The 14,840-nt window shown below is 40.1% G+C and overlaps 1 protein-coding gene across 1 annotated transcript in view; it reads left to right on the forward strand.

The window, feature by feature from the left end:
* Positions 1-479: 479 nt before the first annotated feature.
* kcnk3a (potassium channel, subfamily K, member 3a) overlaps positions 480-14,840 on the forward strand; it is a 29,710-nt gene continuing 15,349 nt past the window's right edge. Inside the window, exon 1 of the mRNA XM_069717148.1 lies at positions 480-828. Within this exon, the coding sequence (XP_069573249.1) occupies positions 546-828 (283 nt within the window). The 5' untranslated portion in view covers positions 480-545. The remainder of the gene's footprint in view (positions 829-14,840) is intronic.

Below are 14,840 nucleotides of genomic sequence, written 5' to 3' on the forward strand. Positions count from 1 at the left end.
GATTTGCTGATACCATTCAATACACACACCAACATGTAAATATAGGGAGTACTGGGACTTTTCTTTTACAACTCGAACACTGAATCAAAAATATAAGTGATTTGTGGAAAGAGGCCAGAAAAAAACCAAAAAGTAAAACACGAGTATGAAATGTGTAGGTCTTGGTAAGATTTTACTGCGTAAAAGTAAAATATTTTCCAACGCTGGGGCTATCTTTGCTTTGTTAAAAGTTGTTAACATTTTGTTCATATATAATGTAGAGTTCACACTTAGTCCACAGACTCTGAGATGCCTTAACATGTTGAAAAGTAAAATCTCAGGAACAGAGAGAGAGAGAGAGAATTGGGGGTGGGTGCATGAAGGGGGAGGATTCCTGTTGTGGGGGAGGGAGGGAAGGGTGGTGCTGAATGAACAGCTCCTCAGCTCATAAAGTAATCAGAGAGCTCTGCTCAGTCAGAGCAGCACAGCCATGAGCCAGCCGAGCTCCCCGTCCTCCAGACCCACACTGACGCTCCGCCTGGCCCCCTAACACACACCGCACCACCATGAAGAGGCAAAACGTGCGGACCCTCGCCCTCATCATCTGCACCTTCACCTACCTAATCGTCGGCGCGGCGATCTTCGACGCGCTGGAGTCTCAGCAGGAGACGACCGAGCGGATGGAGCTGCACCTGAAGAAAGTGGACCTGCTCAGGACTTTCAACTTGTCCACGGAGGACTTTGACGCACTGGAGAAGGTGGTGCTGCAGCTGAAGCCGCACAAAGCCGGGGTGCAGTGGAAATTCGCCGGCTCCTTTTACTTCGCCATCACTGTGATCACGACCATAGGTAAGAGAGCAGCCCTGACACCCTCTGTGGAAACCTCTGATTCGTATTGAACTCCGGCGAAAAAGTTGAATGAACGAATTCATATAATGCTTTGTTGCAAAAACAAAGCTCTACATGTATAAGTTTACATTATGTGTGCAAAATTTTGAGTAGCAAAGAAATAACTGTCAAATAGAGTGAAAACTACAGTTATTAATTATTCTCTCTGGATTGTAGTGAAGTAAAAACAGTGAAGTAAAGTGCCACATTTCTTGGCAGGGGCTGAGTAAATGTCCTTACTGTCCACTGCAGTTGGAGACATAAAAGGTTTCTTGTAGGTACTTAAACACAATATGCTACAATAATTAATGATAGCACAGAGGGAGGAAATAAGACTATAAAGTGTCATAAACATATGTGCAACAGGTGTATCATATGATACACTTGTAAGAGAATTCAGTGGCAGAGAAAGTAGCCTATTCATATCTACATAGAACAAAAGATGAAATAATGTTATATAAAAATACTGCATTACAATTAAGATCCTGCCTTTAAGCATGAAGAAAACATCCCATATAACAGTAAAAACCTACTAACCCTAAAGGCCTGTTTAACTTAATATAACGCCAACTAGTGGTTATATCATATAAGAGGTTAGAAGTATGAATGTGATAAGCTTACCTGAGGGCAGAATTGAACACCACATACATACAGCCATGAGGCTTTCATGTCAGCATTAGTGTTGGTGGTAGCTTCCTAAGGCCGAGCATTGAGGAGACATTTTCATTGAATATGGTTGCTTTAAAGTCAGATTTGCAGCAAGCAAGCTAGGGCCTTTTAGAGAAAAGCTTCTCTCCAACTATAAAACTCTCCTGTTTATAATTGAAGGTTATTATAAGAAATGATGCTCAAGGAAACTTATGAAACCTTAATAAGTTATGAGACATTCATTTGCCTCCTCTCTTGTGCTCTTTCTCATTATTCCTGCTCCAAAACACCACAAGGCTGGCAGCTCTTTGCTCACTTTAATGCACATGTCCTAAAAAATTACCCTGTTTGCTTTAGTTATTTACTATCAGCCCAAATTTAGTCTTTGCATAACAGTCTGCTTGCAACAACAAGTCCAAGTTTAACTTCTGATATTTTAAATTTCAGAAAAATGAAACGAAAATAAAAGGATTCACTGAATTTTGTTTTAAAAGAATGGATAAAAAAATACAATGTCTTGTCTGATGCCAGATTTATACCCCTACTATCATATTTAAAAGAACTATAATCAATAGCTTATTGTGTAAAAAATAGCAATGTAAAAAAAACAATCTGTCAGTACAAACGGAGAATCATCACCCAAAATCTGCAGCTCCCTTCAGCTCAATGCTTAGCTGTCCAGGCTCAACTTTACCATGTGATCACTTTCACCGCTCTCATGTTGTTTTTGGCTCCAGCAGGTAGTTGTTTTCAATAAAAAAATTAAAAAAAAAACCTCTATAAATGCTAATGTACAGGAGCTATTCAGCAACAAACAATAAACAAACACTGTTAGTGGCAAGCTGATGAAGATAGTGGGTCATTTAGCAGCTGAAAAGCCAAATATTTCTCTCAGGGGTTGGTAGAGACCAAAAGCAGAGCTCAAAGATAATAATGAATAATTCAACTTATACTTGTCAGGTGGTTATCAAACTCAAATTGACAATGTTGTCCTGTAACTACTGGATGTGTAAATAAGCTATTGTTTATTTATAAGTTAAGATTGTATGTCATTTTCATCAAAGTTGCAAACATTTTTTGCTGCAGATTATAAGTAACATTATGAAACATCTGCTCACAGCAGCCTCTGTGTGCCACAAGTGGTAATTAACAAAGAAAACCACATTGAATTTGCCTTAAGAGTCCCTCATATCAGCTGCTTCACAAACACAGTGACATGCTGAAGTACGGTGTAGCAGGAGCACAGAAAGCTTTAGATTCATAACATCAGTCACCACATTTATGTTTGCTTTTTACCCCCGAGTGGTGAAGGTCATTCAAAAATATTGACCAAAACATTTATTATTATACCAAGAACACAGTTTCAGTCTGAATATATGCAAGTAAAATGTTCAATCAAATAATAGCTGTATTCAATTTAAGCCATTAACTGTGGTTGTGGTGTTTGTTTAATTGCTTATAAATTCATATTTTCATTTGTTGAAGGGAGAGTTTGTTATTTCCTCCTTTAAATGACACAATCTCCCTTTATCATTTCTTTTCATCTGTTTAGAAGCCGTCCTTATCTTCCACTCCTATCTGAGGCTTCTTACCTGTATTTAGTGACCGGGCAGTTGTCAGTAGTGACCTGTGACTTGTAACCCTATCATGTGCAGGCAACTAATTGCACGCTAACCCAACCCCGGGTGTCTGTAACCGCATTCTGTAATTGTGAGCCTCGAGCCTGCTACAAACACAGTGATTGGCATTTTAGCCTGCCATTAAGTATTCATGACAACACCAGAGCCATGCTGTTCCACTGGACTCCTGGCACACAACATTAACACTGCAGATACTGTCGTGTACACACAATATCACGCAGCCATGACTTACAATAACGAACAAATTCTGAGCCATAATACGAGGGTGAAACACCTCATTTGTAAAGCTAAAAGAATAAAAATAGACGTTAACTTCTCATTTCCTGACATATTCTTTGAAATTATAATTAAAGTCATTTTAGAAATGAGGCTTCGAGACACTCAGCTCCAACACAGGACACCCCCCAAGGACCAGAGGCAGCTTCAAGCAGCTCTTTAACAAGAGTAAAAGAGGAAATGAGTCAGTCCTAACATGGCTATTTTGAAATCCATATCGTATATAACACGCAGGCTGTTGATTTTTATTTTTTAAACAATTCATATCCTGGAAAGCTATGAATAAATATATACTTCAATTCCGGCTTTACTAAACGGCGCAGCTGCATGTGGAGAACAGCCAACACATGACAAGATCTGGCCCTGGCATGCTTTACTAATAATTTAACATAAGTGAAGAAGGGAGGAGAAGCTGCAATCAGTAATCAGTCATCACTTTCCACAGAGGAAAGGGGAGGCGGAGGGCAGGGTGTCCATTTATTCACCAACTGCGGGGAAAAGATTAGAGTGACGTGAGACACACCACATGTGGAAAATAAATGAGCTTTTAGCAAGAAAGTGCTCTCACGATGGCGGGTAACTGGGGAGCTCCTCCGCACGTTTGGGGACGGGGTGTGATAAAAGTCTGAGGTTCGGGGGTCTCTGTGACACACTCATCCTCCCTCTACCCTCACCGGCCTCCAGGGGGTGAACATCTTGCCCCTGCCACGTCAGTGTGTGCACCGCCCCTGCTGCAGTTCAATGTCGTCTTGACCACGTAAAGGACAAATACGCAACATGAAAACATCATAGTTATAGACATGTCTCAAATCCTCTGCGTGTGTGTTATCTGATGGGCTGTTTGACATCTGATGCAAGGACAGGAACATGTGAAGCAGTCGTGTTGTTCTTCATGGGCAGATGGTTGTGTTTTTTTAACACAGGATGGCTAAAAGTACACTCGTCTTTGTGTAAGCAATATCATATCACAGTATGTTTACACAAGCTAAATGAAAGGGTCTGTTCACTCAAATTACACACACACACACACACACACACACACACACACACACACACACACACACACACACACACACACACACACACACACACACACACACACACGGTTCTCATAGCATTTAAAAAGTACATTTAAAATTTTAACAGTCGTATCTCTGTCAATGTAAAAATACTTTCATGTACACAGTTCCGATCAGCGCTGCTCCAAAATACACACAGTTAAGTACTTCCTACTGTTGTTGTTGGTGGTTTGATACGAAATAAATTCAGGTCACCATCACCTTCTCTAACCTACTTGGCTTTTACATGTTACCAAACTAACTGACAGCCGTATAAATAGAAGCATGTGCAGCCTTAAATAGTGCTGCAAACTCACCTGCGTGACAAAGTTTTGAGCAGTGCTGGTGGTGATTGACTGAATCATGTTCTCCCCTCGAGGCTATGAGTACATTTATAGTTCAAAATATATATAAATACACTCGACACGACTTGACTGATGCTGACACAAGCTGCCTGTGGACTTTGAGGAGACTTGCTGCTGCAGATTGTTTAAGTTACACAATGTTTAGCACCAGTTTTATCACTGCTTCTGTGGTTATAAGTTATTCAAGTAAAAAACATTTGATTTTATAATTTATCGGCTTCATGTCGCCCACAGTTTAATGTTTTAGAAGGATAATTCTTTGAGATACACCCGGCACATTTAGAGATTTGGATTTGGTTTATACTGAGGACCCTTTCAGCATATCCAGTTATTAAAATTTGCAGAAAACTACTCTTGCAAAAGAAATGCATTTTGTCTATCTGAATAATTTCTAATCTGAGTCAGAGACTGAACCTGAAGCAGAACTAATTGAAGTCTTTAAACTCAACATATGGTTGCAGTTAGCATAACACTCCCTAAAAAAACATGTTTTTGTAATTTTTATATTTGTGAATCACCTCTTGTTAAATAGCTGTTGTACAAAGATCATTTGGCCGTCTGCCTCTTGTTGATTCAGCAGATGTGAGCTCATTGTTTTGATGGAGTAGCTCATCGTCTGAAGTCTATGAATCTGTGATCTGTCAAGGAGAGAAACAGAATACAGATGTGTCTGGGACATTCAATCTATATGAGTCGCTATAATCCAGAGATAACACCCAGGCAGGGTTGAAGCCACCGACTAGTGAGGAGAATCCGCTGGTTTGTTTGCAGAAAACGCTCCTCCATCCCAATAAAAAGTGTCTCGAATGGAGCTGAAGGCCTTCTAGCTCTGGTTTAGTTGCTCTGTCACCACCAGTCCACCAGTTGTTGATGTCCTGGTCAGCCACCAAGTCTGTAACCACACTAGTGGATGAATATAATGCAGGCTGCTCCTGAAAAAGAGCCGGCATGAAGCTCCTCTATGAGTCAGTCTATCTAATGTTTCTATATGTGGACTGACAGTGAAAAAAAACACCTGATAATTTTTCTATTTTCATCGCTGACACCGACTTTGATTCGGCAGCAGGCTTGAATCCATTTTCAACTGTTGCGTAATTACATGCGAGGGCACATCCTGAATTATTAATGGTAATTACTTACATTAGTATGATCATCATTATTATTCAGTGAGCTTAAGAGGTTAGCGCAGTAAGTGCTTGAGTGCGCAAGAATATAACTCTTACCAGCTATTCCTCATGGGCCCCCCATCATCACCAGACAGATGGAGACGGATACTTCAGCTCTTCTCAGAGGAGAGCATGGGAGACTGAAAAGATCAAAAACAAAGTGACAACACTAGTAAATATACATCTACAATAAGTCTTGCGACAATTCAAAGTCCATCAGCGTATGTGGTGCAACACTGACATTAGCAGTGAGAGGATCAAGAGCCATTTATTGAGTTTTTCTAAATGGTGAAAGTGCTTTTTGTTTTAGGATGATAAAAGAATAACTATGGTTTTTAGTTTTTGGCAATAAACATTTAAAAACATTTTTACTTCTCTATACAAATACTGTAGAAAACAACAATGCTCTTCAGTTCAGTGTTGTCTCCTAGAAATTATGTTAATTTATTTTTTCCAAAGATGTGATGAAATGTCATGTCTGTGTGTTTATTTGGTGTTTGATATGCAATAATTAAGGTCGATTTTAACAGAATATCCAGAAAATCAACAAAAAATAAAACAAAATGCACATAATGTGCGTTTCCATCTACTTCGTGCAAATGTGCGGAGTTGAGTGCATCAAGATAAACAGCTTGTGGTGTTAATTTTCCAGCTGGGTGCCAATAAACCACTTCAGAAGAAGAAGGCAAAACAACATTACATAAACCTCAACCAAACAAAAGCTGTGTGGAAAACAGGATGGGAATGTGGAGTAAATGTTAGTGTCGTACATTCATTTGAGGAAGGTTATAGTCTCCTCATCACTCCACACAGATCTGATGTTTTCTTCTGCCACAGTGTCATTTCAGTGAATTGGCTAATACATGGTTTTTGCATCTGCATCCACAGACAACTGCAGATTTAAAATAATAAAAGCATACATGCACACTTCTTTCAAAACTAAAACCAGCGATACAGAGACACATTCCACACATGTGCACTGACAAACATGATGGCAACCCATTGACAGCAAGATGACACTGCACCCCGGACGGGAAAAAATGTTCAACATGAAAACCATGAACTGGCCTTTAAGCTACATGCTCCAGGTCCGTCAGTTTTTATTGAGTCTGTTTCCATTGCAGTTTGTAACATTTTGTTTTTGTCGATACAACAACTTTTCTACTTCAGTAAAGTGTCGAAATGTTTGTGCAACATTCATTTTCATTCATATTTATTTTTAAGCACAAATTTAAAGTTTTAATGCAAACGCATTTCGTGTGTAACATGCAGTACTCCAGAAAACACCAGAGATTCTGGATTGCAATCTGGAGTCAAGCGCCTTGTTTGATTTAGGTAATAAAAGCAGTTTGTTGATGTTAGAGAAGGAGTTTTGTTTCGATTGAATGTTGACAAAGTAAATTCATCCTTTTCAGGCTTCAGGTAACAGTTTTTTAATATTTAACCAAGACCACAATCTTTCCTTAACGTTACATACTGTGAGCATAAACAACCATGAAAAGTCGAGTGTGATTATAGAACAAACAGATAAACTTTGTTAAGTACTAACATTTACAGATATGTATAAAATGTATGTCTTGAACATTGGCTTTAGTCTTTGAGTGTCATTTCTCAAACCTCGTTTTGTGAACTTGTTAAAAAAAATAGTAAAACTTCTTCAGAGCACACCTTCAATCAAAGGAGACAAAACTGGTTCTAATTAAGCAGAGCAGTTTCGGCTTACAGTTTAATTGAATTGGTGGTGAATTGATCCTGGGCCTGCTGTGGAGTGGCTGCGAGTTTTGAGTGATTTGGGAGATAAGGTAACTGTAACTCTTCCTGCTGCTTGCATAGAAAACGCCCCAAAACAGTGACTTACCCCACATAACCCAGTGTTGCACTCTGCAGGGAGGCTCTGCCATCCAAACCCATCATGGACACACACTGAGATGTAATGTGACATAGGAAGGAAAAGGCACAATACTCTTTCTACAACTGATGTCAATGTATTTCTGTGAATTACACAAGTGTCAAGGTCCCAAAGGTCCCAGGTCACACCGCATACGACATATACGTGCATGTTAGCAATGTTTTAATTAAGAAAGAGCATTGGACTCAGCATCTTTGAGTCAGTGCTGCCACAGGGCTTTCACTGAAGAGCTGAGGAGATGACTAAGCTCTCTTTGTTTGAATCGCCCAGCTCGGTGTCACTGAGGTTTCAGAAAAATCACAAACTTAAAAAAAAAAAAGAGGAAAAATGACAGCTATAAGTGTGGAGAGGACACAGAGGTCAGGGCAGAGGAAAGGTTATTGAATGAGGTATCAACACAAAAGTAGGAGAAATATCCTCAGATAAAAGCATCTGTGTAGGTGGCAGCTCTTCAGAAGTCATTGCTGCTGTTCCCAAACGTTTAAAATGATATGAAGTCAAATCTCAACTCTTCACGCCTGGTACATCTTTGAGCTGTGAGCACTTCAAGCGAGGCAAAAACATTCTCAGGTTGTGTAAAATTAGCATAATGTTGTGGAGCACAAATGTTTTTGCCAACCCCCCCCTCACCCCCACCCCTCCTCCCCACACAAACACAAACACAAACACAAACACAAACACAAACACAAACACAAACACAAACACAAACACAAACACAAACACAAACCCGCTGTCCCAATTCTTTAGGAGACAGTTGCCAGTTTACACTTACTTTATCTGTTTTGGGATCTTTGGTCGAGTTAACTAACATGATGTAAGAATCATTTTCTGTGTCTTGTAGCAGTCTCTTCTCACTTGCTGACATTTGCGTACAATATGCTGCATCATAGTGAATAAGATTGAAAGACGTGGCATCGCAAAAAGCAATGAAGAGGCATTAAGCAATCCAACCATAGTTATTGTATTGAAGTTATTGAAGAGAGTAAATATTGTAGTGCCACAGAGGACGGTAAAAACTTCAGTCCATAACTCAACAGTGTAAATAATCTGACACAAAGCAAACAAATCCAAATCCTAATGTCAAAGGGCTCTAATGGATCTTCTGTATATGTTCAGCTCTTCCATCACTTAGTCTGTTTAATTGAAGATACAGTAATGTATCTTTAACACAATAAAGCTCATATTTTTAACACCGGTGACCCAGAATCAAACCTTTACACTGAGCTGTAGAAATAAACTGAGTCTACAGAGAGAGATGTTGAAACATCAGCAGCTATTGTTGGCTGAGAGAGCCTGTCGCTGTTCTGGATCTGAGGGAGCAACGTCTGAGAAAGTTGATAGAAGCGACTCTCATTGCTGCTGCTGCTTCGTTCACATGACCAGCGAATGTTTACCTATTGTGCGCCTGCTTAGCGCTCCGCTGCCTCGATGGAAAGTTGAGTGCCTGCCTGACTCACTAAACATAACATGACGTTGTATTTGTTAATCTTCATCATCCAGCGGGAGCTGACTGGAGCTAAACCAAATAAAATAGTACAGTAGTGAGATTTAAATCTCTGTGACTTGAAGTTTCCTACCGATTCTCTACAACACAGGACACAACATGGAAAGCCTCGGCTGTACCGTGGCAAACTGACTACTTTGAGGTTTATTTGATCAGAAATGGGAACTCTCTTCTCTATTTTTTTTCTCTGAATGGAAGAATGCCTGTAATCTCATGTCCTGCAATATTAAATTATGGGCCTCTTTCACAACCCAGAGCTTTTAGTGAGGGCGGGCCACAGCCGCTCGATTAATGTCATAATCCTTCCAGTGGAAATTTGAGATTAACTGAGATGTGTCCCTACGCTTCAGACACGAAATATGTGTTAAAACTCCATCGACACTGTAGCTGTGTAAAGGAAATAAACTGTTTCAGTTAATATTTAGATAAAGTATTCGTAGATTTATGCTTTTTATTCAAAACCCAGTGTGTTACTCTTACTTCCTACTTTTGTCTTAAAGCTTATAACTAAATGTTTATTGGTGTATTTGGTATTTTTGTTTTGGAGAATATGACTAAATTAGTTTGATTACAAAAATAGCAACATTATTTTAGTTAATCTGAGAAGTTGATAATATTTTTTCAAATGAATCACATGATCTGCTACATTTGTCTGGACATTAGGCTTATTTTCTCCTGCATAACATTCATCTCTTAGTTGCAATTTGATCTTTTCTAATTTTTTTTAATTAAATAAAAAAGGTGAAGTAACTAAAACGTGTGCACTGTAGCGTTCAACGAACGTGACTCAAACACGACAAAATGGCACATTTGTTCTACTGCAGCAAATCAATACATATTTGGTGGCCTCATGAGCCCATATTGCATATGAAAGAACAGCGTGTGTTCATGAAGTAAAATGTCAGCCAGTGCAACGCTGTGGTCCACTTAGGAGTTTGAAATTGTGTTTGGACAGCTAAGAAGCTCTGTGGCACATCTTTGGATACTCAGCCAGTCTTTGTTAGTTTGATGGATTCATTGTTGGTTTTGGAATATTAATGTGCTTTGTTCACAATAAGAAGATTTATCCGTTAATAATGGGTAATACTGCAAGCTGGAATGATTGTTTTCACAGTGTATATTTCTGTGTAGGAATGTGAAAAGCAGCAATCTCAGACTAAACTTTCATTAAAACCTTGATCCTTGATCAGAGGCAATTAGAGCCAATTGACAAAAAGAAAAATAAGACATGTAATGTGAGCCTCTGTGCAGAGTAGACTGACTGCATGTTAAAACCATCCCAGTCCTGTCTCTTGAATAAAGCTGTGTCACTGTGTTTCTCCTCTTGTGACCTGAAAAGGAAAGGTATTGGAAACTTGTGCAGACAGTCGGGATGTGACTCCTGGAACGATGCTGGTAAAAAGGCTACGAAAGTATCCAGAGAGTGTGTGTGTCATTGAAGATGTCACAATAGTTTCATGTCTATGACGACCAGCTACACTGAGGAGGTACTGTCCGAAAAGTAGCTGCCAACAAAACCGAGTAGAGTTGAGTCCACTCGAGCTGTCCCATACAGTGAAAAAGCGGCATGTGTTTCATTGTTTAATTTAAGGACTTGCTGAAGATGATTTGACATGATTGTAACTATAGATTTGCGTTGACCATTAACTTACAGTGAACTGACAAAACAGAAGACACTGCTGCATACATGGCATTACAAAGACATTCATTGCACATTCACAGGCACATTATGACGACGAGTTCTTCCTTTTGTTTCTTACACTCGTAACGGGAGACTTTGAGCTTCTGAATTCCTTTCCAGCATGATGGAAAGAAAATATTTGTCTCTTCCTCTTGTTTGCATTGTGGCTCCGAAAAGTCTCTTTTGTTTTCTCTCTTATTTGCAAGTGATTCCTTTTTGTTTTACCTTCCGCATCTAATTGACGACTCCCCGGTGTCCTTATCTTGTGACCTACAACCAACTCTGTATTACCATACGAAAGCAGATACAAAGGAATTGGGGGTGACTGTCAACTGTTTGTCAACTGTATAAAAGCTGCCCTACGGAGGAGTGACAGGGAGCACTGCTGGGGGGAGGACTGCTGGGGGGAGCACTGCTGGGAGGAGGACTGCTGGGGGGAGCACTGCTGGGGGGGGGGGACTGCTGGACACCTCTCTTTGAGGGTGCATGTATTTGCTCCTTCTTGCAAGAATAAATGTCCGATATGTTTTATTTTGAACCAAGCCTCTGAGTAATTTTTCTAACACAGCACAACAGGACAAATACAGTATGTCTTCAAATATGAGGTCTACATGGAGGATTTCGAGGCTCTGATTCAACTATCGTTGTCAATCAGATGTGGCAGCACAGGTCAATAATCAAACACATGAATTCAACAATATGGCCTCCCAACATTTAGCCTTTATGAAACAATAATGCCCCTGTTGTCCAGGCTGCTGCAGCCAATAGGCTACGAGAGCATTTATCTCAAAAATCCATGCAAGCCAATTTGTATGAACTGCCTGAAACGACTTATATTGTGTTTAGCAAATTGTGCAGAAATGTGGGAGATGGCAGCGACAAAAGCCTCTCGACACTTTTCGGCAACGATCCTTAAGAGACAGAATATTATAGACAACCCTCAGCTGCAAATTATCTGCATTTATTTCTTCGAGAAATTAATTCTGATGGGACATTTTTACCAAGAAGCTCATTATGGGCTCACCGGTATGTGTGTGCTGTGTTTGCACTATTTACCCTGATTAATAAACATAAGAGTTTCTGAACAGAGAGCAATGAGATCTAGTATATACATGTATAAATAGCGCAACGCACACAAAACAGCTCATTGCACTAAAGTCAATTTAATCAAGAAATCAAATTAATATAATGCGAAGTAATATTTATCCTTGCATATTAAAAACCAATATATCTCCAGAACACAAAGTTACAGTTAAAGCCTTTTGTAGACTCCATTGTGAGCCCTAAAAGCCTTTACTGCCATAAAACGCTAGTCACACGATCACATGAGAGAAATTCTACCCGAGGAGCACACACATTGTCATAAAACGCAGCGCTCACACACACTTCCCTGAAAAATTGGTGGTGGTGTTAGAGGGGGCGGGGGGGTGCGGGAGGTGGGGTATGCCGACCAGCTGAGTGCTGATTATCTGCCCAAAGCACTGAGCTGTCTCCTCCAGCACCCAGAGCTGGTGGAGCCTCAGCAGCCGTCGCTGTTCTGCCTCTGTGCATACATGTGGCATCTCTCCACATCATGTGTAGTAGGCTACTCAACAGTGTACGAAGCATCGAAACACTGAAGTGAGAGGTAAGAAGTTAATAATTCACAGAGGGAAAGAGGGCTTTCGTCCTCATCCTTATCATAACAGCCTGAAGTGAGTTTCTCACAACTCACTGGCTCCTGACGGCTCCGACCTTCTCTGTGTCCAGACATGGGGGATTGTGCTGGATGCTTTGGTAACCCGGGTGTTTTTTAGCTTTACGCTACTCCAACTGGCTCCGAGCAATGGAATGATTCGGTCCAACAGCGCCAAGCGGCTGCAGCTCTCCCGGTTCATATACTGTCTCCAAGGGGAATTTGTTTTCCAATTTGTTTCCAGCATCTGTTTAATCTCTGAACAAGCCAACCTGGATGAGGTGGACTGTCACACACTGGGGTGTAATGATAATAACAATAACAGTGATAGGTGAAACGTGTTTACCCCTGAGGGCTGCGATCGGAGCACAAGCTTATGACTACACATTTAATATCCATCCAAAAAAAAGGCTCCTGTGAGAACCTTGGGCTACAACGACAAGCTACTAACCTATTTTCTCAGAAATCATCTGAATATCACAGCTGTCACTGGTGATGTTATGTCTGCTCCTCCTCCACATGCTGATGTGTGGTGGTGGAAAACAAGTGTTTGTGCCAATTTACGCCTGTGGGAAATGAGGCAATCTGATTGGTCAAAGATATATTGAAAGCAGGCTGTGATAATAACACCAACAACAACACTGTATTATTTATAGCAAGTAGTGAGATAGGTTTTCTCGTGTTTGTTATATTACTATATTACAATCCCTGAAAATATGCCAGCATTGGATATGACTGTACTTTTTTACCCAATAAGACAGAAACTAAATGAGCATTGTCACCATAAACAGACCTGTGAATGAATTTCAGTCAAGGCCGATGTGAACATTGATCCATTAACATTCAATTTTGAGGACACATTTTACTGTTCTGAAAAGCTACCGTGGTCGATTTATCTTGCATTCAAAACTGCTGCATGGACAACAGAAATTCAGCATTCAAGATACAAAGCAATAATAATCACAAGTCCCCCAATTTAAACATTCTCCAACCTGAACAGTCAGACAGGTCGTTTGTCCCTAAACGCTGAGTACAATGCGCACATATGTAAAAACTATTTGGATAGGTTAAGGCACAAAAATGTCTCGGTTATGTTTAGGTGTACAGAACAGTTGTCATAATGTTTACAATAATAAACGTGCGGTTTGGGTCGTGGTTAAAAGAAATGTTGACCTTTAGTTTGAAATGGGAAACTGGTACCGGCTTCCTCCTGTCAAGTCCAAGGTTTTGTCAACCCATCCATCCACCCCGACCTCCTCCTTGCCCAGACTTTGTGGATGTATACCTACATTTCCTTATTTCCGAGGTTGCTCCTTTTTTAACTAATACAGCTACTCAAGGAAATTTTCACAATGAATCATAACTACAGGTCGTAATAAGCTGTTTGCACAGACAACTTTTATTTCATTGGAAGGACTGTCTCACAAACAGCTGCTGTGGGTGCAGCAAGATGAGTTTCAGCACTATCTTTTACTTTGTTAAATTGATATAAGGCAAATTTTCCCATAATGTAACCTTGTATATCACTGGGGCAGTATGACTGAATATGAATATCAGGCTTTAACAAAAACTGTGGTGACTGAGTTTTCTGCATCAGAAAAACGAATTAATGGCAGAAAGTCAAGACGTCCTTTAAAACAAAAGTAGCTTCTTAACAAATATTTCCCCGAAACTAAAGATCGATAATGATAACGAGCACTTTGTTGCCTCAGACGTAAATGGAAAAGTTAAATATCCTAAAATCCTGATTATGCTAAAGCTGTAAATGTCATTAGTCCAGTTCTCCAAGTAGGTTAGAATAAATGCGACGGATGGATTTGCAGATATTGTGTGATCCAGGTCTTGTAAGGTGAACCTGCAGATTGAGCGGAGGTGGAGCTCCCTGTCTGTCTGCTGCAGCCATATGGGCACCCCGAGGCAATGGTTACCTCACCAAGGTGACACGGAGACCAGACAGCCAAAACTGGATGGTCATTTTGTCATAGTTTTCACAAAGTTATTCCACTCGAAATGATTTGATGAGGAATGTGTCCACATGTATTGCATGTGTT

The sequence above is a fragment of the Brachyistius frenatus genome, unplaced genomic scaffold (genome assembly GCF_029030835.1).
Source record: "Brachyistius frenatus isolate BFR_SWC_R1_liver_20210118 unplaced genomic scaffold, ASM2903083v1 Contig_169, whole genome shotgun sequence".
NCBI lineage: Eukaryota > Metazoa > Chordata > Actinopteri > Embiotocidae > Brachyistius > Brachyistius frenatus.